General features: G+C 41.0%; 1 protein-coding gene across 1 annotated transcript in view; it reads left to right on the top strand.

Annotated features, from left to right (window-relative positions):
• Positions 1-24864, top strand: part of LOC139649507 (CUB and sushi domain-containing protein 3-like) — a gene marked incomplete at its 3' end in the record, with an annotated part of 287088 nt that overhangs the window by 204461 nt on the left and 57763 nt on the right. Inside the window, exon 4 of the mRNA XM_071525930.1 lies at positions 11539-11736. Coding sequence (XP_071382031.1) covers positions 11539-11736 — 198 coding nt within the window. The remainder of the gene's footprint in view (positions 1-11538; positions 11737-24864) is intronic.

Genomic DNA, 24864 nt, shown 5'->3' on the forward strand with positions numbered 1-24864 from the left:
GTACTCAACTAACCGTCTTAGATGGATATTCCAACCACAAAAAATTAGGTGATTGTTGTTGGACAGCGATATTGTCTTCCTCCAGAATGATTAACTTGTTTCACCCAGTCTCATTAAATTCCACATTCACCCGGCTTACTTGTGTATTTCCGTCCTATGAAACTTTATACTTTATACTTAAGGTTATGCTACATTTCAAAGGAAGTGTTTTAGTTTTACCCCACTGCATTTATGTGAAACCTGTGCTCACTAGATACATCGAAAAAAAATGATGCATGTTTGACACTGAGCCAGGCAATATTATGAAAACCAGACAGAGAATGGGAAGTCCATTTTATTCTAACCAACAAAGCTTGATTCAGACAAGGAGTGGAGAACACTGACTAGGTATTTGTGCTTTTACAATGTAGGCTACTTGGTGCTTCTTTCACCAGTGACATATTCATATATATACAGTATGTATATGCAGTATATATAGGGAGATGACAAGAGAAAGACAAAAAGACAGTGGCAGACGGAGATTGAAAGAGACAAGAGAAACAGAAGACAAAGGACAGAAAAACTGAGATACTGAAAGAGATTGAATGCAGAGAAGCTGAAAGACAGCGAGAGAGAGAGAAAGACAGACTGAGAGAGAAAGGAGCAGTCATCACCAGTATGGCAAGTCTGCTTGAAGCAGCTTCACAACCATATGGAATGTAGCCTATTGTTGTTCACACAGAACATCAAGGCACCACTAAGGCAAGCCTCAAGACTGCTTCTACCTTCTATGGAGAGGTGTGTGATTGTGTGTATGTGTGTGTGTGTGTGTGTTACAGAGTGTAATAAACCCAGAGAGACAGTAGTGATCTACTGCTCTGGGTCCATAATGTTTGATCTCCACTGGAAGCTACGATCATTAGCAACACAGTTGTGTGTGTGTATTATCTGATCTTCACAGCTGCCATGATCTAATGCTTTGAACAGTGGTTACTCTATCTGGGAGCTCTTTCTACTCTTTCTCTCACTCTCTCTCTCTCTCTCTCTCTCTCTCTCACACACACACACACACCTTCTGTTGCCACTTAGTCCTTTTTCCCTCTATTAATGTCTTCATAATTAGTCATAATTACTTATAATTACGCCATCACCAAACAGCTGCCAATCAAAAGTGGACTTTCAGAGAGAAGGGGCAGGTGCAGTTTAATTTGTGTGTGTTTGTATGTGGGTGTGGGTGTGGGTGCTGGTGTGTGTGCATGTGTGTTTGAAGTGTATTAGTGAAGTGCAATCCTGTCCTTGACTCTCTTTGTCTATGTGCTTCATAGAAAAAGAACCACTTGTAATTTGTTTGACATGTACTTCTTCAGACACACACACACACACACACACACACACACACACACACACACACACACACACACACACTTATACACTTAATTCTTATTGATTATGGCCAGTAGGTTTCCACTCTGAGGGTTCACTTAAACCACTTAGTCTACAGAGACACTAGAGACTTATTCCTTTATTGCTTGTTTTCTTCTGTGTTTCTTTTCTTTATTGCACTTATTCCTTTGTTTTTCAAAGGAAACAGGGACATACCCCCCGCCCACCCCCCCACAGACAGCACCACTGCTCCCATTAATTAGTTTAGATTACAATGTGTCTAGTATTATAACTGTAGCAGTCTGACCTCTCCTGTGTCTCTGCTTTGAAGTATGTGATACAGAGCATTCTTGGGAATTCCCACATCCCATTCCATGCCTGTTGCTTAGTAACTGGTGATTGTGTTCCAGCTGATTTTTTTTCTCTCTCACACGGGGATGTTTTAGAAGACACTGGTAGATACAGCATCTACAGACAACACCTTCCAGTCCTTGAGAAGAGGCAGCAACATGGTGCCTATAGTACAACCTGAACAAACTCTGGTTGGTTCCAGAGTTGTTTTTATCATCCTGCTAGGATGCATTAATTGACAGGTCCCGAGGCACAAAATTCGGATTTTGCTCACATTGCTCTTCAAAAACTAGATTTGGAAGCAGTAAGCCTTGTGTTGTGATTGGAATTCTACATAGTCTGCTGTGCCGCAATGCGCATGTGAACAAAGTGGAGCGTTCGAGTGGAAGGATGGGAAAATGTAATGTGGACACAGTTTTTAATAAATACAGCCGTGGGAGACACGTTCTAGGAATTTCCAGGCCAATTGTGGACACTCAGCAATGCAATCTCATAAAAATCTAATCTTCATGCAAATTGCTTCGAAATAGCAAATGTAACTGGAGTGTTACCATATGGGAAATGCAGCTTCATACAATGACTGAACGTGGAATAGGGCTGTGACCACACGGTTGCCTATTTGAAATATCTGGACTGGCTGAGATGCTGTATGCAGGGGATGCAAACAAAAATGCTCTCCACTCCCTGAACAACTGAAGCTGAGGCAAGCAGTGAGCAAACCAGTTAATTGCTAACCAACTGTTCGAGTGGAGCTACAACTGTGGTTGTAGGTCCTCACAATAGCCAGGAATAGCCTACATGCACATTAAAAATGTGATTGTAATTAAATTAAGGCAGTAATGCAAGTAAGACAGAGCCCATGTAAATGCCATACTCTGATTATGTTAATGCAATTATGCTCTTAATCAAAGAAGCTTAATTCCAGTAGCATATGTGGAGTACTCTGATTTTAACCTTAGTAACACACACCAGTTACAACATGTGTATATACAGTACGTTTGTCACATTTCTTGTGCATGTGCCCAGCTCAGTTGCCCAGTTATGTGGATATAGAGGGGAACTGTAGTTTCCACTGGGCAAGATTAAGGGGTGATTCTTAACAATATCTGTCCTCCACAACTGCTTGTAGGAAGTACGAGGCCCTTCCTTTTAAGCTGATCAAACCCCTATAGCCATCTGAAGGCAGCAGGACAGGTATATGCCTTCCATCTGCAGCAGCTAATTTGAGGGATGTGGGCTGCATGTTCAAAGTGCTGCACAGTTACGCACACCTCAGCCAATGTGGGTACCTTGATTAAACCTTGCACACCCAGCACCATGCTGTTGCAAAATAGGTACGCAAACTTCTTTACGGTGCTTTTGTGCACACCGAAGTGGTTGGTGCACAGCTTCCAAGTTTATCCAGTGCAAATCATCAAGAGAACAGCAGCACGGATGGTGACATCCTGGGATAAGCACTGGACGCAGTAGATCACACAGTTCAATGAAAGATCTCCAGGACATTCTTCTGTTCTCTATCCACTCTGCATCACTGAACTCCCACCTGCTCCCACAAACCCACACTCTGTATCCTCATCCAGAAACGCTGGGTTGCCGGGGTGCGACGACTGCAGCGGCATCTCCTTCTTTCCGTCAGGTTTCCCCAAAGTAACACCTGTGGCATGGCATTTTGTAATTGCAAAAGAGAAAGACCTATGGCTGAGATGAACAACATGAAGTGGTACAGAAGAATCATGAATAATAATATAATAAACTATTGCCTTAATGTAGCCAATGATAACAAAGCAAACTACTCTTACTCCAAAGCAGCTGACATCTCTAGGACATATAGTTGCTAACAACCTCCTTCTTGGGCTGGTTCTCTGTTACTATCATGAGCACCAGTGTCTTTGGGCTGAGTCGACTCTATATGAAGTTTGAAGAGTTAAAGTTCCAGATCTTTTGGTGCCTGTGTAAGCGATGCCCTAGCTATTACTAATCTAAAGCTGCTCCTTTAGGCCAGGAAACGAATGGTAAAAAATGGTGTTAAATGACTAGTTGTGTTGCTGCTGCTTGTGCCGTGCTTCGCCACAGGGAGTCGACTCTAAACTCAAAGGGATTTTGTCTGGAATAGAGTTTATAGTCTTACCCCCTGCTGTGCCTCTTATTGGGCCCTGGATGGGGATGGGTGGGGGAGGCCAGAACTGTGGGTGCCTGTTGTACTGACTGCACTGTCCGCACGTCTCTCCCTCCCTCATGTTGTCGCCATGCCAGTTACATTCAATATGTTTTACTGGCATGAAGAGCCAGTGTGATGACTGGTGAGAACTTCTAACAGTGAAGGAGGACGTGAAGAGTTTCGTTCCAAAATGAGATATCCACCGTTTAAAAAAACACCCACTCTCCTGGCATGAAAATTAATTTTTAGGCTATTATTCAAGTTAGGAGTCATCTTAAGACATTTGCTTATGAAATCGTCACAGAATCATTGGATGGATGGTGTTCAACCCTTCAAATAGATTCTGTCTCAACCTCTCCTGTCAAACAGTGACCACATATGCAGTCCACTTTGGGTAGACATGCCATTTGTGCCCCCCCCCCCCCCCCCTCTCTCTCTCTCTCTCTCTCTCTCTCCATTGGTATAAAATAGATTCCAACAATGCACCCTTTCCCCATCTCTTTAATACTCAGGGGTGAATTCACAAAGAATGGATTGCAGCCGCTAATAGCACCATGAACTGCGTATCATTTGCAGCTGCTATTTGCTCCGTCTCAAGGACCGATTCACAAAAGAAATTGTGCTAATGATATGCCAGCGCAAACACGCCCATAACGTGTTGCAACTGAGTGCAATTTGCCCCTGTTTTGCGTCTGATTGCAATTATCAATGTGGCAAAATATAAATGTTGCCTTTGCGCCAAGAACACAGTAGGCAGGAAAATGGCAGAGAGAAAGAGAAAATGTTTTAGACCGTGAGCTGCAAGTCCTGACGGACAAGGTGCAGAGGCATTCCTCAAAACTTCAGGCAAGAAATTTAACCGCGACAGCGAGAAACCATATTTGGGATTTAATATCCCAGTCTGGAGGGAATTGACACAGGCGAGTTTGTCATTGCATCTCACTGCATCCCAAAATAAATGAGTTTGAGCGGAGCTGTCCATGGTGTTGAATCTTTAGGCCAAAATATGGCCCACTGTGCTGACTAGTGAGATGAGTGAAAATATTTTCAGAGTGAGAAATTGAGTTGTATTGATTGTTTGGTTGTACTGATTTATTTGCTTTTGTTTGTGAAGCAATCTGTGTTAAAGTTTTATAGTAATAATAATAATAATGATGTCAAAATATTATTTACAGACTGTATCTACAGACAGTTTTATTTTTTAGATCACACAAAGGTGGAATTGTTGCAGAGACATTTGCAAGGTCAATTCAATTCTCAGTTAAATCAACAAGTGATATTCTCCTTACAATCACTGCTGCCATGATCACTGGAAAATCTGGGCGTGACACCCCTTATAAATGTGCTTCAATTACCACCAACTCTCTGAAGACGCTAATAATTTCACTCTAACTGCGTGTGGCAATTAGTGCCGATCTTTGTGAATTGGACTGTTTTTGCAATGAGGCTCATTTGCATAGAAAGGGGCCAATTTTGCGCCAAATGTATGCATATTACCTAATTTAAATATGTTCAAATAGCACAGAGCACCGAGACGCTATTTGCGTGGCAGTGCAGTTAGTGGTGCATTTCACCCTTTGCGAGTGCTTTGTGAATTACACGGTTTCTTTTTGTCTTATTTGCACAGGTTTAGCGTCAGCAAAAACCACGTAATCCTTTTGTGAATTCGCTCATCAATGTGTTAAAGCTGCAATAAGCGAACATTTGACCACTGGAGCGTGACACAACCGCAACACATTTGTAAATAACACACAGCAAATCCACTGCACTACAGAGGCCTACCAAGGACAAATTGCATAGCACTGTGCATAAAGGCTAATAGCTAAGCTAGCCATACCTACGGAGAAGTTACCAGTCTCTCTTTGACAGATTTTTCTGAAGTGAAGAGGTAGGTTGCAAGTTTACTAGTTTAAAAGTTTACTCGCTCGCTTCATCGATTCGGTCATTATGAGGAAAATTTCAGGAATGGGAGGGGGTGAGGGCCGCAAGGGAGGTGCCAAGCTAGTTTAAAAAAAATTAGAAAGCTACTGGATGGTGCAGGAGGAGCTTTGTTCCAGACCAGAATTTGACAACAAGCTACAAAAACAGCAATTCCTTCCTACCTTCCTTCCTTCCTTCTTTCCTTCCTTCCTTCCTTCCTTCCTTGTTTTCTTTCTTTCTTTCTTTCTTTCTTTCTTTCTTTCTTTCTTTCTTTCTTTCTTTCTTTCTTTCTTTCTTTCTTTCTTTCTTTCTTTCTTTCTTTCTTTCTTTCTTTCTGTCTGCCTCATTAGAGAACCAGATAAACTTTGCAACTGTTTCTTGTTCCGCTCCATATGAAGGTTTCATTCCAAAAGTTTTATATCAATTTTAGAAAGAAAAAATCGTTCATTGCTCAAATTTGACAGATACAGATGATACAGATGAATACAGATGATAACATCCTCCAAAATGCTAAGTAAAGGACTCCAAATAGCTAATACGCTTAATTAATAATATTCAATGGCGTTTTACATTTTATGATGATAATCCTTTTGTAGAGAAAGGTGTCACAATTTTCAGATGCTGGATATCTCATCTTGGAATCAATCCCTTCATATTAAAAAGCACACAGCCGTGTAGAATAATTCCACATTCCCTTCTCGTCATTGTTGAGCTGTCACAGTTACAATTTGAGGAAATCGCCTGAATCCTAGTTTGAATGACGGTTGCTTGACAGCTCTGCAGCAACTTTCTAACAATGGAAGGATTGTTTGGGGAAAATCTTTCCACTGTCAATATTACAAATATATAGATTTATTATAGTTGAGCTGAATATGCACATTGCCTTATTTTTCTCAACCGTAAACTTCCAGTGTTTCCCAAACTGCACTTTAACCATTTCAACTCCAGCTGAACTTTTCTCTAAGTTTTCTTACGTTTTTCTGAGCAGATTCAAAGTATTCCACTTTGATGCTATGCACATATTTCTAATCCTTTGAATCAAACACATGTAACATTGATTTTAACTATAACATGTCTGTACTGAGTAATAAAAGTGAGACGTCAGAGGTAAGGGTAGATACAAGGGGTGCTTGGAGATGCTGCTATTTGTATTTGTATCTGTATTTGTTCACCCAACCAAATATTTGTATAAGGATACATTTGGAAGTGGGCGGGGCTTAAACAGGAACTGGGTGTGGTTTCAACTGAAATTTAAAAAAATACCCCATATTCTTATTTCATTCCCCATGTCATCATTGTCATTGCTATTGTTGAAATATTAAAACATTAGACTCATGGTTTTACAATGATCTATCAAACATAATGAAGTATAAAAACAGCTTTTTTTTGTAAAGCTCTATTTAACAAACAACCTAGATGCAATGTAACCATAAACATAGGCACAGCCATAGCCATAAACAATTGTCCTTATGCTAGTATGATAGTATGAAGTGCATAAACATGGGGGGTTGTTATGAATCAAAATCTCTGGTTTTGCCACTGGCATTGTCAGGCGGAGGCATTCAAGCCACAAAAAAATGATTTAGAACTTATGACATAAAATTTCATCAGTTTTTAATGACTGAAGAAATTTTATGACACAAGTTCCTCATGAGTCTGTAAAAAGAGTTGAAGTTTTGGTCAAAGTTGAGAATAAATCAAACTAACAGTGAACTGACTCCAACCTTGATAGCCACTGAAACTATTTCACTGCCTTCTCTGTAAATCTGTCATAGATCTAGGTGCCACAGAACATATATCTACTGTTTGTAACAGATCTCAGGATTCATTCCTCTGTTCTGTTACGATCCTTATAAACCTCACATCTTTTACAGGAAATGTCTCAAAGAATTTTTAAAAATCATTTTTCAGATGTAGTTAATGGAAAACCATGTACAGAGTTTCTTGTAACAGATTCTAGGCTTTATTTCTATCGTTTCAGCATCTATTCCGTTCCGGTATAAACCTTGGTTCATCTTTTATAGAAGTTACTGCTGACGGAGGTGTAAAACCTCCAAACTCATTGAATCATCCCTCTCCCTCTCTCTCTCCCTGTCTCTCTTTCTTTCTCTGTCTCTCGCTCTTTCTCTCTGTCTTAGCTGTCCTTCACTCCCCCTCTCCAATCCTCCAGTCTGCAGTGTCATCTGTCTCACTAAAAACTCTGAAAGCATGGCAGCTTTCTCTCTTTTTTTCTAGCACTCTCTGCTCTCTTGCTTTTTCCCAACCACTCAGTTCCTTTCTCCTCTCTCACTTCCTCGCTCTGTCTCTCGCTCTTTGTACCTGGACTCAGCTGTAATTGCTTATCTGGGGAGAAATAAAAGGCAGGTAAATGGCTCTGTGTGTGTGTGTGTGTGTGTGTGTGTGTGGTAAAAAGTGTGTGAGTGGCTGTGTGCCTGTGTCTGCTCTGCATGCCTGTGTGTGCGTGCCTCTATGTATGTGTGTGTGGGTGGGTGTGTGTGTGTGCGTGTGTGTGTGTGCGTGGGTGTGTTTGTGTGTGTGACAGATGCAGATAGTTCTACAGATGGCCCATAAAAGCAGCAGCTTGTAATGAAGCAACTGAGACTGAAATCATGGTTATGGTAAACTGGGGAGAGACGGAGTGGGAGAAATAGAGAGAGAGAGAGAAGGAGAGAGAGAGAGCGAGAGAGGGAGACAGAGGGAGAGAGAGAGCGAGAGAGGGAGAAGGAGAGAGGGAATGAGGGGAGGAGAGAATAAATAAGAGGGGGCAGGCAGCAATAAACCATGAAAAGGAGTATGGTGTAGCCGTTGGCTCCTGAATAAACTAGTGTAATGAAGAGAGGGAAGCTATGTGATGTTCACGGTAAACCAGGGAGAAAGAGGAGGAGGAGGCATGGACGGAGGGAGGGAGGGAGAGAGAGAGGTAGGGGTGGAATAGGAGAGAGAGACCGAGATGGAGGGGAGGCAAGGAGCTGGCATATCATCAAAGTTTTTAGTTGAGGAGAAGGGGGAATAGGAGGGGAGGGGAGTGGATGGGAGGAGTGTGACAGCAGGAGAAATAGAGGGAGGAGGGAGCGGGAGGGAGAGATTAAAAAAATAAGGGACAAGGGAACGAAAGATAAAAAGCAAGGGACAGGGGCACAGAAACAGATGGAGAAAAGGAGGATAAAAGGGCGAATATGAATCAGAGGAGAGGGAAAAGAACAGAGGAAGTAAAAAAATATGGAACTGAACATAAATAGGAAGAAAAAACTTAAAAGGGAGGGATTGAATAGAAGGTAATGGAAGATTTAAAAAAAAAAAAGGAGAAGGAAATGTGTTTGTGTGTGTGTCTGATAGCAACCTGAACCCACCAACAGGCACAGTATGTGTGTGTGTGTGTGTGTGTGTGTGTGTGTGTGTGTGTGTGTGTGTGTGTGTGTTAATGTGTGCACCCTGAACAACAAACAGTTTGACACTGAGTGTGGCCACACTGACTGGCCCGATCAATAGGCCAACAGGTCGTAACACTAGGCCAGCCTGACATCCAATCACAACACAGCACAGGGGGTCGCCACGGTGATGGATGACCCTGTGTGCGTGTGCGTTAGTGTCTGCGTGTGTGTGTTTCTCTGTGAGTGTGTGTGTCTGGGTGGAGATAAGGAGAATGGGGTGGGGGTGGGGGGGTGTCCTATCAGGGTCTTTAGTGAAACGATTTTCCTCTCTCCTCGCTCTTTGAGAAATTTCCCACCAGGAGTAAATGCACTCCATCAACAGAAACTTTATATCAGCTGATTACAGTACTCAAGGGGATGATTTGATATTTTGAACTTGAGTCGGGTGTTTTTATCCAGTGGACACTTACTAGGAGGAAAAGCTTCAGCCTAGTGTGTCCTATGGTTTCATTGAGGGATGCTAGCGAGCCATTTTAGGGAAACTGAAGGATGAGGTCTGTGTGTGACAAATGTTACAAGTGTCTGGTGAAGAAAACAACCAACTGAAATGCAAAATGCCCAAGTATTCCTTTGAATAATCACCAACATTGTGGCTACAGCAGAGTGAGAGAGAGAGAGAGAGAGAGAGAGAGAGATGGTTTAATTGAAAAAAGTAAGACAATAAAGTCATTATATGAATGAATCAATCAGCCAACCAATCTAGGAATCAGTCAATCAAACGATTCATTTGCTGACATTAAATCCTCTACCCAGTGTCTGCATTGTGAAAGATAATTACACTTTTTTTTTGCCGTTAGCATGGAAAAGATTCCCCTTCAGCTGTACTCTAGCTTTTCATTTGAAGATTATTGTGCATATCTCAAAAGTTTGAGAAGTGAAACGCTCTAAGGTTTTCAAAGTTTCTAGTGACATTTGAAGAGAAAGTGCAGCTCTGTCTCCACCTCTCCTTGGGAGCAGACTGAGCACAATCTTTCTCCCACTACCTCTGTTGACTTCTCTCTTTCTTTCCTTCTCACTTCCACTTTCCCTTTCTCCATCCCTCCCTCTGTCTGACTAGTTTCATAGTTCTATCTATCATGTTGAGATAATAGGACTGGAGATTGGCAAGAGTCCCTCTCTCTCTCTTTCTTTGCATCTCCCCCTCCCTCTCTGTCTCACCTTGTTCTTCCCTCCCCCTCTCCCTGTCTGTCTCACTCTCTCACTCCCTCCCTTCTTCCCCCTCTCTGTCTGTCTGAATAGTTTCATAGTTGTATCAATCAACTTCAAACAATAAGACCAGAGTTGGTCCCTCTTCTCCCATCCACTTCCTGGTTTATGGCTTGTAATCCACCCCACCCCTCTCTCTCTCACCCTTGTTCTCCTTCTCTCTCTCTGTGTTTGTGTGTGTGTGTGTGTGTGTGTGTGTGTGTGTGTGTGTGTGTGTGTGTGTGTGTGTGTGTGTGCGCGCGTACATGCTCATGTGCACACCTGTGCATGTGTCTCCCTCCAGTAGGCGCAGGGCTATGAATTAATCTAGGGGGAATAATGTGATTACCTATAAAACTGTACTATCTCTCTCTCTGTGTCTCACTTTCTCACTTTCCTGGGAAGGAAATATATTTGCATGTCTCATGTTGAAAATGTCACAGAATCATTTATGTTCTTGCCAATCATCCTCCCAGCAATTTTAACTATTTTGGAAAGCCTGCTTTTTCACTTTTGGTGTTGGGTCACTCACCATGCTGTCATGTTAGAAGATACAATGCTTGCCACTTAAGTTTTGTAGACCATTTCAAAAATGTACCATATGTTAAATAATAAAATGCTTTACACTAGGCTTTTAAAAAAAGAAACCATAAGCATTTTTGCTATACTCTAACATACTATGAAGTATATTGTAACAACATACTAGCGATAGAAAAAAATACAGAAATAATCCCTTAGTCACTGGTAATAATTTCCTCTCCTCTGTCAGTTCATCTTGTGTTAACCTAGCTTCTCTGTGCTGAGCTGCCATACCCATTCTGCCATTGGGGACCATGAGTCAAGCAAGGCACCAAACCCCCAATTAATTTTGCCAGATTCCCTTCCTCTCCCTCTCTTTTCTTCACTATTCCCAGAGCTCTGGAGCAGTTCCAGTGGTAGTCCTTTTGCTATGAGTGATTGGGTAACTTTGAGTATAGCCATGGATATCCATCTTCTCAATTCAGTTCAATTCAATTCAACATTCTTTATGGGCATAACTGTTGAACATTATTGCCAAAGCATCAAAATAAAATGCATACATTATTTTGTACTTTAAATTCCTTTCTTTCTCTCTCTCTCTCTCCTTTCCAGAACTCCACAGTACATCTTGTGGAAACCCAGGCATCCCCCCGAAGGCGGTGCTAAGTGGCGGCGGTCGTTTTGCCGTGGGAGACCGTGTGCGGTACAGCTGTGTTCCTGGCTACGTCTTAGACGGCCATGCCACACTCACCTGCATCACCAACGCCGGAAACACCGCTGTCTGGGACTTTCCTGCTCCCATTTGTCGAGGTACGGAAGACTAAACCTTTCTGTGTGTGCACGTGTATATATATGTGAAGAGTTTCATTCTGAAATGAAACCTACTTACTAAACTATTGATCGCTCAAAATGAAAATAAATATTGAAAGTATTTAGTAGATAGAAATTAGAATAAATTAATTCATTTGGTTGACAAAATGACAGACTCGATTCCTTAGAAATATTGAAGGATGACTTTCAGATAATGACTTTTCCCTAAATCAATATATAGCATTTTGGAAAGAAACCCTTCATATATTATATGTGTTCATATATTCACGTATTATATGTGCGAATGGGAGACAGAGAGACCGACAGACTGTGTATGCATTTGTGTGTATATGTGAAACAGAGAAAGCGAGGCAGGCAATCCAGTAGTGCAAGTGTGTGTGTGTGTGTGTGTGTGTGTGTGTGTGTGTGTGTGTGTGTGTGTGTGTGTGTTGTGTGTTTATGCTAGACTGTATAATCAAAGGATTGTGTAGGAGAGAGGCAGATATACACAGTGTATCTATGTGTCTATTTTTGCATTCTGGGGTAGGTGGTAGATGGGCTTATGTGTGTGTTTATGTATGCTGAGGTAGATGGATAGAAGTGTGTTCACACAGACATCCCCTATAGTGTAGGCAGTAGCAAATCTAGAGGTGTATATGAGTGTGTGTGTTTGCACAATCTTCTTAAAAAATATGTTTGAAGGTAGCAGCAGCAGCAACAACAGCAACATACAACAATAATAATAAGGGCCCAAGAATGGAGCCCTGAGGGACACCACATGTGATCATTTTCTGATCTGATGTTAAGAGAGTAATTGTGGATCCATCAATAGTTTTGTCATAGTTTAGTTTTGTCATCGTTTCTATAGACAAATGTCTTACAGTTTCAAAATCTTTTGTCTAAAAAGATTTGATTGAGAACAAGCATATTTATTATTGTTTAGATGCCATCTATTCAAACAATTTAATACACATCTTGTTGATTGACAGATGAGCATATGCCATCTGGGTGCAGGTATACATTGACTTTAAACTGGCTGATGAATGAAAAAACCTCAGACAGACTGTGTACTTAGAGGCTATAGCCAACTCTTTATGTCAGTTAGATTACAAAGTTATCAGCTCTTACCATTTTACAGTCTGTTGACAATGGACACAGCCGAATATATAAAGTTGACAAAGCTAACACTATTACTGGCTAACACAAAATGCAAAATGGAAGTGTAGATTTGCTTCACTGTGAATCTAAGAACATACTGTCTGGATGGGTCTCTACAAGTGTGTATTGTGCTAGTGTATTTTCCCACTTAGCCCCGCCTTTCTGTGTGCATCTATGCCAAGCGAAACCAGTCTAATGTATTCAGCGACATTCTGAATTGTGACACAACATATCTCACTGTGCTCTAATTTGGGTCTAAGGAAGAGAGAGGGGGAGGAGAGGAGGGGAGAGAGGGAAGAAGGGAAAAAAATGGCAACTTGTCAGTGCTGGATTAGCAATGTCCCTGTCACTCTGTCAGTAAGGCTAAGAGGAGCTAAGCTACTAATACGTTCACACCAACTCAGAAACACACACACATACACACCTACTCACACCCACACAGAGACTCTTGCATACACACCCAAACTCTTGGGTGTGTGACACGGGCGCAGTCACACACACAAACACACATAGAAACACTCAGCAAGCGCACAACCCACACAGTCATTGTGTGTGTGTGTGTGTGTGTGTGTGTGTGTGTGTGTGTGTGTGTGTGTGTGCGCGCGTTGGGGTGGAGGGGTGGGGGGGAGGTGGGGGTAGTGACACCTAGAGGCATTCATACCAGCAGTAATACCTTTCTATCAATTATTCAGCCATCCAATCAAATGACTTGAAATGGAATGCTTTTAGCAATATCACAGGAAATGTGTTCTTTCTCTCTCTCTCTCTCTATCTGTGTGTGTGTGTGTGTGTGTGCATGAGTGCGTGTGTGCATTCTTGTACCTTTTTCCTTGTGACAACCAAATGTAAGAGAACATGAGCACCAATTCACTATGGCTGCCCAGCACCGCTCCTTATCCCATAGATTTATCATGAATAGAATAGAATAGAATAGAATAGAATAGAATACACTCACTGTAGAAAATATTCAGACTCACCCCATATTAAAATCCTTCTTTTAGTCTCGAGGCTTTAAAATCCCTCTCTAGCTTGTGTCTTTACCTTCATCTACATTTCACCTTCATGAATAAATCATATTTGATTTAGGTGGAATCAATAATATACCATACCTTCACATAACGTCACCTGCTCAGTCTACTTCACGGAAAGAGCAGAGTAGGTCCAAAAATATGTTGTATTCACTATAGAGATAAGCAAGAAGGCAAGAAGGTCCTGGGTTTGATCCCCTGCCCTTTCTGTGTGGGGTTTGCAAGTTCTCCCTGTGCTCACTTGGGTTTCTTCCCACAGACATGCAATTCAGGTGGACTGGAGACAATAAATTGCCCATAGGTGTGAATTTGAGTGTGGATGATTGTCTATTTCATTGTGCATGCTGGCAACGGACTGTACAATGGCAAAAACTGATTGTTTTCTTAAGCTAACAGGCAAAAAACAGGACTGGTAGCAACACTAGCCATACCCTCCAGTGCTCCACAAGTACCCAAAGACCTACAGTGAGACATCATTTTGGGATGCATTGTGGATAACAGGTAGCAAAATCGACTAATTTCTTATTTAGTCTCACTGCTGATGGTTTCTTTTTATGCAAAAACGTGTCTCCTTTTCCTCTATAGTTTCCACCATATGTCGTGTTTGTTTGTTTTTTAATTTTGAAGAATCAAGAACTCCCAATTGGATACACATTAGGTCACAGGTGCCCATTTGATTAGATTTTGGGGTCTCTATAACTAACTTTGACTTTTAGAACCAATGGTATAGTCTACTGTCACCTTCTTGCACTGTGATTTTACACTGAATGTGAGGTTGTGTTTTTTTTTTTTACCATTTTTGTCAGTATATACTGTCTACTGTCAACTATCAGTTCTCAGTATGTCTCTGTACTAGTGTACCTTAATTTAAGTGATTCAAGTGTAATAAAAAACAGCATTTTAGATTTAGGATCATAGTCAGTTTTTTGTTAAGGGAAATGGCTTAGGGGAGGACTGTTAGGCTAATGGAATGTCCTCACTAAGATAGCAAAGCAAATGTATTTATATGTGAGGGAGCCAATATCTGTGTGAAATCATCTCTCTCTCTCTCTCTCTCTCTCTCTCTCTCTCTCTCTCTCCCTCTCTGTATGTGTGTGTGTGTGTGCCAGTGTGTGTGTTCCTAATAAGTTGATGCTGAATTATTCACAGGACAGAAATGTCCTTCAGCATGCAAGGTATCCATATTCACACACGCACACACACATACACACACACATACATGCACATACTTGGCCCTGAGAAAATTTCACCATGATCTCACAGATACAAAATATTCTTATGAATATTTATTTTGAGTGTGTCTGTGTGTGTGTGTGTGTGTGTGTGTAGGGGTTTTGGGGTGGGGGGTAATGCGTATGTCTGAGTGAGAGAGAAAAGAGAGAGAGGAGTAAGCAGACCTTAGTGTGTGTGTGTGTGTGTGTGTGTGTGTGTGTTTACATGCACGCGAGTGTGCGCCCTAACACGCTGTGAATAACTATGAGTATGCAGTGAACACAAATTGATTTCTGCACAATATCTTCAAGTCACAACGAGAGAAGAGAAAGAGAGAGAGAGGTGCAGAGAGAAAGCCAGATAGAAAATGGAACAAGAGTAGGGATGAGAGAGGGAGGGAAGAGAAACGGGGGGTCATTGTTCGAAGTGAAAAAGTAATAATGTGCTCGTGCAAAACTCAAAATTAGACTGGCAGAGAATCGGAAATGAAACGAGTGTGTATTGAGTCGGCATAATGAGATTGAGGCTGCCACGCGCGCGTTTATGTGTGTGTGTGTGTGGGTGGGTGTGTGTGTGCGTGTGTGTGTTATTTATTGGTTGAGCTCATAGCACTAATTCAGCTCCAGTCTCATCAGACAACACTTGAACATTTCCTGGTCTGTGAACAAAAACACCACAGTCACACAGTGGCACAAACACCAGCTGTGCTGTGGCAGAATGTAGCTTCACCCTGTGTCCTTATGCCACCCATAATCTCACCTCACTGAGTCAACATGTGTTTGGGACTCAGTGACACCCCCTAGAGGCTGTGGCTGATGGGTCTCCACCACACTGGGGCACTTGAACATCTGCAGCGAACTTTACCAACCTGTCCTAACTTCTCCTATGCAGAGTTTCACCTCACAGAGTGACTGAGTGACACTCTTCAGCTCTCGCAAAAGTATCAATATCGATACTGTTTAGTGTTTGAGATTACCCATTTCCTTAAGACTTGAGATCGTGCTATACAGGGATTTCAGATCAGCTAAGATATGTTGGTAGTTACATTGTAAAACAGTCCTGGAAGCACTGTAAAGACAGCATCAAGTTGTAATTTGTTCTTATAAAACAGTGGCAATACACCATTGAATTTAGTATTTAGTTGATAATATTTAAAGAATAATAATAATTCAGTATTATTCTTCCTCCAAGCAATATAGTTCTTGAATAGCGGTTAAACAGCATGGTTGCTAAGTACCAGGCACAAGCAATACAGATGCAGACCAACAATTTCCAGGACCTGGGATACCTAAGTGATTGCATGGATTCAGATAGCATCACATTCTGCAGATATAGTGACTCAAGGTAGTAGCTGAATCAAAAGTTTAGCCCACCTTTTTAACAAACATGATGTTTGTAGTCCTGTAAACACAAGCCTGTGGATACGGCCTACGCTAATGTTTCCTAATCCAGTCCTCGAGTTTCCCCTGTCCTGACAGTTGTTGTTCCATCTTTACTTTTGCGGACCTCATCGAATTATGGGCTACATACTTTCATGCTAGCCCTCAGGTCAATCTGTTTCCACTGCACAACCAATCAGCATTAAGCCCTTAATTGGATCAGGTGCGCAAGAGTAGAGTGGAATGGAACAAAAACTTGCATTACAGGGGGGACTTGAGGACTGGATTGGGAAACATTGGCCTATGCTACAAGCACCTCTAACCACAGGGTTACCTTTTCAATTAGAGATGGGTACTTAAACAGCTTTGTCTCAAATGACGCCTCGTTAGAATCAAACATACACCTCATTTCTAATCTAAATCCCTTCCTGAGCTTCTCATCATCAGCAGCAACCTCAACATCTGGCCTGTTTGCAGCAGGATTAATGAACTTCTCAGGTTCGGTATTATGGAATTTTAAACATGTCAGATCTGACACAAACAGACACATGCACACTTAATTTAACATGGCTAGAGGGAAGACTGACAGACTGAGGCAGACAGAAAAATACTCATTTAATTGCATGTGTTCATTCTAGCTTGACAGAGAGAGAGAAAAAGAAAGAATGAAAGAAAGAAAGAAAGCAAGAAAGAGAAACAAGAGAGAGCATCAAATAAGAGATGACTGGTTGAGAATCCTGGTAACAGTGGTTGCTATGGATACCATCTCTACGCTAATTACAGAGTCTAATTGGCTGGTTTCATTCCAATGGAGAGGCTGTCTTTTCAAAAACTCAGTGTATGTTGTCTGTGTGTGTGTTTGTTTATATGCTGTGTGCATGTGTGTGCATATATCATAACACAATTATTCACACACAGAATAATGAAAGCTTATAATGCTTAAAACTGAGTTCATGATGAAAAAAGGAAAAAGTTACTTATAGTATTCTAAATATTTGTAATTAACTAGTACATACAAAAGTTTATATCTGAGTCATACGTTAAGAATGCTATTTCTACATAAATTATAAATCATTGCTTAATGTTAATACATAGCCATTTTTGACACCAGGATGAAAGAAAGAAAGACAGAATGGTGATGTTAGGACTGCAATGCAGATGGAGGAAGAGGCAAACTCAACTAGTCTTTATGCACCAAAATGGTCAGTGCTTATAAATGCCAATTATTCTAAAGAGTTACCTGACCAGTATCCGCATTTTAAATCAAAACCGCACTGAGTAGCCACTTACAAAATGGCAAGTGGCTACTCAGTGAACGCTGAAACCCTACAAGCTCTGGGGCTGCTGCTCTGTAGCTGAGCCTGACCTCTGACCTCTCTGTGGAGGGGGGGCAAGCGCAAATTATCACATAATTTCAGTAACACCAAAACCTGGCATTTAATTTCAAATCAGCAGCTCCTGACATCTGTGAGATCAACAATTATCACAAATGACAGGACACATAATCAGCCTATAATAGCCCTAATGATACTTTTATTAATAAATCATTTCATTGTGTGAAAACTTGACCTTGAATTGTTGTTGCTGCACACAGGCAAAAAAAAAAGAAATACATCCACTATATCCAAATAGGCCTATATTGCCTTGGTGCCTAACCTAAGACAATGATTCCCAAACATTTTTGGAGTGCTATGGCCCACCCTGTGGCATTTTGAAAACAGTTTTAAATTGACATAATGAACAAGGTAGCCTTATTACATTCAAATGGTTTACCTACAGGCATAAGTAATTTAATCCCAGTTTTAATTATTCTTCAGTATTACTTCGTCATTGTTTACTGTAACAATAATGCCAGAGAGGACATTCTTTACTGTGGTTATGGGTACAATGGTGATGCATTTGGTATGAGACACAGTCGATTGCCCCTTGGCAGCACCAAAGTGCCCATTATCTCAGTAAAGAGCATCCTCAAGGTTATTATAGCTATTACAATGGTCACTAACACATGTCTAGTGCAATGTATGTATAGTACTTTACCGATTTCTCAAAGTAGTATACATACAATAGATTAAAACAAAAAAAACAGGGTAATACAAATCACTAACTAGTCAACTGGTTATGACAGGACCTATGCCTCATTGGAATGGAATCAACATGGTTGGACCAATCAGATTGCTGAAACTACCTTTTGTGCTATAAGGACTGAAACCAGTAATGATTTAAAAAAAAAATAATAATAATATATATATATATATATATATATATATATATATATGAAAGCCTGTAGAAAAATCAAATCAATGTGAACTATATAATTTTGCTAGCATAGGCTTAAGAGCTTTGAAGTTTGACACCAACATCTGGTCTAATAACACAGGTGGTGATGACTGTGTCTGAAGGAGAACAGAGAGCAGTCACAGACTTCAAAAAAAATGTGTAAAATTTAGGATCATAATTCCTTCCTTTTGAAGTTTGCCTGCAATGCTGTGCTTCGCGGCCCACAGCTGCCCATCCCACACAGACACATAGGTCACAGACAAGGTAGGCTATTTTTGTATTTTTTAGAATCATACCATTCTCAAAGGTGTTCTGGACTACTTATAAGATATGTTTATGTTGAGTTACCAGCGGGCTGCATGAGTTTGAGGTGCTAACCAGAGATCTAATGATTTCACACCCAAAGTCTAGTGTTCTGACATATTCCTTAAAGAAAAGATGTTTAATCTTAATTCTACTGAGCAATACTTCCTCATAGAAAAAAAACAAAAAAACTTTCAGAAAACAATTACTGATGCAAGATAATGACAGCTTGTTAATGAATAAGTAATGTTCTCTCTTCCCTCAGCAGCCACTGTAGCCTGGTTGAATAAGAATGTGTTCTTAGTCAACTGGCCCGGTTAATAAGAATGTGTTTCTAGCCAGTTTACCTATAAATCTGCAAACAGTGTGGCCTTGAAGAGTTGTCTTCGGCGACTCTGACTTTGCAGTAAAATTTATTTCAGAACATGGGCAATTCATGGCGTTTGGAAATCTCGAGCAGACGGTCCTCCAGTGCATTAAATGTTGAAGTTACAGGCATTACAAAATGCCGTGTCACACAGTACATGACCCTTTTACCAGAAAACACATAAAAAGCCTAAACCCAGGTGTTAAGCAGTTGATATTAGATTATACTGTTTACACAGTTTCCTCAGCATAAGCTTGTTGTAGGATGTTTGCTCTTTTTCAGTAACATTCTGCCAGAGTCAGTACTTTAAACTCTGCTGAACTTGGTTGTTTGACTTCCACATAAACTTTCTACGACTTTCACAACTCACTTTACATCTGTGTGTGTGTGTATGTGTGAGTGTGACTGCTTCTGACAATGTGCATGACTGTCTGTGTTTGTGACTGTGTGTGTGTGTGTGAGTGTGTATGTGTGTGTTTTGCCCGAGGCTGACTAGCAGTGTTGCTAGGTGAAGTGGTGACATCGTCACGGTAGTATTGTTATCGTCATGACAGCGTTAGTTACCAGGTAGCATCTGTCTCTCTCATTTCCTCCTCTCTTTTTCTCTCACCTCTTTTCTCTTTCCTCCCCTCTCCTCTCCTTTTTTCCTCTCTCTCCTCTCTGTATTACTTGCCAGGTAGTAATGGGATGGGGGGAAGATGCAAAGGGGAAGTTGTTCTTTTGCCATGGAAATGAGTCCTTGTTACCCGTGGATACAAGGGAGACAAGTAGTTCCAGTGAAAAAATCAACCAGGCACAGTTGGACAAGTTCATTTATGCACAGAAATATACGCACACACACCCAAATGAAAAGAATGGTACAATCAAACATACACATATATGGGCATGTTAACAATGTTGCTTAGAAATTGCATCTAAATAAGGGCCGACAAAGTAGGAAAATTCTGTTCAGTCTCTGCAGTAATAGGCAGCCGGGCCCGGTGCGGAGGCGATGCTTTCTGTGTCCTTAGATGTCCTCAAACAGTGCAGAACACTGAAGTATATGAACCCTTGGTAAAGATAATTTAATTCAGCAGATACATTCAAAGTAAAGCATTTTGAATGTCTGATTGTGTGTAATGATTATATTCAAAAATGTGTGGTTAGTGGAGAGATATTATTCAGAAAACCTGTAAAACCACAAACACTGGGACACTGGACAATTTTGTGTTTTTATTCTCTTTCTGTTTCTCTGTCTCACTTTCTCAGTTTCTGTCTGTGAAATGTTATTTCATGCATCAGAGAAACAGAGAGAGAGAGAGAGAATGATGACAATTTGACATAAAGTAGCCTCTTTTTACTATTCTGTGTGTGTGTATATGTCAGCATGTGTGTATTTCTGCATGTGTGTGTGTGTGCATGTGTGCATCAACTAGTATCGAACCAGTTCTGCTGAGCTTTGACAGATTACACTGTTTGAGCAGGTAGTCTCCTCCATGTTGGCACACACACACAGACACACACACACAAGTACACACAGGCACACGTAAACACATGGGCACAGGCACACACACACACACACACACACACACACACACTCAGTCCCCCATGCAGTGCAGGAGATGCAAGCTGAGCTGTCATACTGAAACTCCTGCTGATTCACACACTTCACAGAAAGTCAGAGAGACTGAGTTTGTGTGTGTGTTTATTTATATATGCCTATATTTGGTGTGTCTGTAGGTGAATCTGTGCATAAGCATAGGTGAAAGAGAGAGAGAGAGAGAGCTACTTGTGCGAGCATATCTCTACATTACTTGGTGAACAGAATCAAATATTGTTGAATCTCCTGCACACGATCAAATGAACAGAAATCTTCTACATATCTGCAGCAGATGCCTCCTACCTCCAACAAGTCAAATTTTCAGTTACTTTGAACAAACTGGTCACTTTTCTGTATTGGCAGCTTGGAGCAGTAACCAAGGAGGGTCATAATATAACGGACGGTTTCAAATGTGGCAGATTTCACAGGGCCAGTAGAGTGACCTGATGTAAGGCCAAAGTGGCTGTATCGCCTGAAAAGAAGACCAACAGCCAAACAACTTGCCAAAGAGCTAGCTAGCGCATATTCATCACAAGTGTTGAGAATTTGCACTCTTACGGTTGACACTGTTGACACCAATACTAATGCAATTCCTTCACTAATGAATAGAAATGAAATGCGAATGAAATCCCTTTATTCCTGGTGCATCTGCTCCTCATTGCTGCCAATTCAGTCAATTCAAGTCAAGTTTATTTATTATAGCACATTTCAAACAAGCATCTTTTACCAATGTACTTTACCAAAGAGAAGGGAAAAATACCTTAGTACTAATTACATGCTTGCGAGCCCCAAGTGTCATGTAATAAATGTTTTCTGTGATCATGGATACAGGCAACACCTTTTACTGACATGACAAAGGGTATGAGGTAGAGATATTGAAGGCCAAAAAAAAAAATATATATATATATATAATATATATATTCAATATACCTATTTATTTAAGAAACAGAAAACAAAGACGACATCACTCCCATATTCAAGCGCTTACCTCATCAGATAGTCGACCAAATGAGCTTACAATCCCCAAACTATATAAAATCCTCCTACAACTACTGCTAGGAACAGAAATCAAAGCAACTAATCCCAAGTAGTTTCTCTATGTAACACTACCAATGGTTCCTGGCAAACATCAAGTGCATAGAATAAAACTAACTATATTTTTATCATCAACCATGCAATAATGAATAGTTTTCACAGAATTAAGGTAACCAAATAAGACAGCAATAGGGAAATGCAGACTTGGGCCAAATAGTGGCAAATTATTCTTAGTATTTGCTTTAACCTGCCTTGGGTAATAGGTGAGGCAGGTAAGTTGTCAGTCACAGAAAAGTGGACTACATTAACTTTCAAATACTTTCCTATGATTGTCTACACTTTCTGGCACTCAGTGTATTGTCCCCCATGACAAACCCCACCCTGACTCTTAAGTAGGCTAAAACAAACCAGAAAAAGTTTTTGCGAATACTATTTGTGTCTACTGACTTGAGCTATACCCAAGTTTTCATTTCTCACCCTCTCTTTCCATCTTTCTCTCTCTCTCTCTCTCTCTGTCTCTCTCTCTCTCTCTGTCTCCCCCCCTCTCTGTCTCTCTGTCCCTCTCTCTCACACACACACATACACACACCTCTTCTACTGTAGCTTCTCCATGGTCTCGTTATTATCTTGCTAATGGTTCCCTGTGGATGTAAAGCTCTGCTGATCCAAGCAGCTGGAGACACACACACACACACACACAGACAGACAGACAGAGAGATATACACACACACACGCACGCACACACACACACACACACACACACACACACACACTCACACATATATACACACACACAGGTAGAGAGTAAGGAAATCCAGGACCATATGTTCCCACCAGTGCAGAGAATTTGACACATTTAACAATTTAATATCCACCCCCCACACGCCCCCACCCCCCGGCACACACACACACACACACACACACACACACACACACACACACACACACACACACACACACACACACACACACACACACACACACACACACACACACTCTGTGTCCCTAGTGCTAATCCCTGTCCGTGGAAGGCAGTAGGGGGATTTAATTTTGTTAAATATTCTCGTGCATTCATATCCTTGCATGCAATTACTGAAACACCAAATTATAGGCTACTAAATTTTCCTAATTGTATGGACATATGTTACTCTTAATTTCTAAAAAATAATTCAAGCTGCAGTCAGGGCTGTTCCAGCGCTGACTGGGCATAGTGTGTGTTTTGTTACTGCTTGTAATAAACTAGAACAGTTGCCAGCTAGCTTGGCTGGAAATGTTTAAGTGTTGTTTATTTTTGTAAAGATGAATTGAAGGCTATCTTGAGGTGTAGTTACTTATGTTGTACATATTTGCAATATATAGTATATTGTAACATATAGCCATATGTAACATATAGAACATATTTTTGAGTAAGTACAAGATACAATTAAGCATAGTATACAACATCAGTTTGGCTTAGATGGATGAACTGTTATTTGTTTTGAAACTCTTTTTTTAAAATGCTTTGCCAATATTGATGAACAGTAATACCAATAATGTTTTTTTTAATGTTTTTTTAATGTTGGCATTTTGACTTTATTGGACAATACACAGTGGAGAGAGACAGGAAAGATGATATGTGACAAAGGTCCCGGGACGGATTTGTTGGTGCGGTTACATGGTATAAGCCACCAGGACCGATAACATAATTAAATTTTAAAGGAGACATTAGAGAGTGGCAATAATGTTTCTCAGTACTGATAGAGATTGGCTAACTGTCCTAATCCATTTGGCCTATAAGGAACCAAAGACCTTTGACAAAATACTGTTGGTCATAGTTTTTGCAAGAAATGCTCATCTTCATGACTGCAGACTTAGGGCTAGACGGGAGAGCTCCTCTGACTTCCTAGAGCAACTCCTGTATGTGCTACAGCATGTGGTCCTGATGCTGAGTTTTTGTAAGACCCTCGCTGAATGGGTTACCAGGTGAGTTTTTATTTGGCAGGCAGTCAGCATGTTTATTTATAACCATAATAATAGTGCAACATTTAAAATCATATTCCAAAATATTGTGTTCACAGTAATGAAAGTCTCTCTCTCTCTCTCTCTCTCTCTCTCTCTCTCTCTCTCTCTCTCTCTCTCTCTCTCTCTCTCTCTCTCTCTCTCAGATCAATGTACCAGTCTTGTAGTGACACTTGGAGTACTCTTATCTCTTCTCTGCAGACCTGCTCAATCCTTGCTCTCTCTCTCTCCTCTCCCCTCCCCTTCTCTCCCTTACTTTCCCTTCATATCCTCTCTTGTCCCTTGCTCTGCACTCTCCTCTCCTCTCCTCTCCTCTCCCCTCCTTTCCTCTCTTCTGTCATTATATTGATACTGATGATGGGTGCTGTCTAAACTTTGGTTAACGATGACAGATGAGGGTTCTGTTGTAGCTCATCTACAAGTAGTCTGCACTGCTCACATTTTCACAAATAAGACTGATACGACTACATACTCTCTCTCTCTCTCTCCTTCTCTCTCTGTTTCATGTCTCCCTCTCATTCACGCTGTCTCTTGCACACACAGAAGTGAATTACCTATTTTGTGTGAAATCCTCCTCTCTCCAACCTTTGGTGTTTTCCATGTTTTTATTTGCAGTAAAAGTCTACACGGTCCTTTATGTGCTGAGTGGCTTCCATGACCCTAAGGCTAGGACTGTAATGCTATAAAATTTTCCTCAACGGGGTAACAGAAGAGCGTTACATTGCGGCTTGTGGTGTCACTGCCAGTCGACAGCCCATTTCAAGTCTGCCCACAGCCTCTTCTCCTTGTAGT

Source organism: Centroberyx affinis, unplaced genomic scaffold (genome assembly GCF_046629955.1).
Source record: "Centroberyx affinis isolate AG114_WGS23_722 - 3 ecotype Tasmania unplaced genomic scaffold, CSIRO-AGI_Caff_v1 ptg001366l_1, whole genome shotgun sequence".
NCBI lineage: Eukaryota > Metazoa > Chordata > Actinopteri > Beryciformes > Berycidae > Centroberyx > Centroberyx affinis.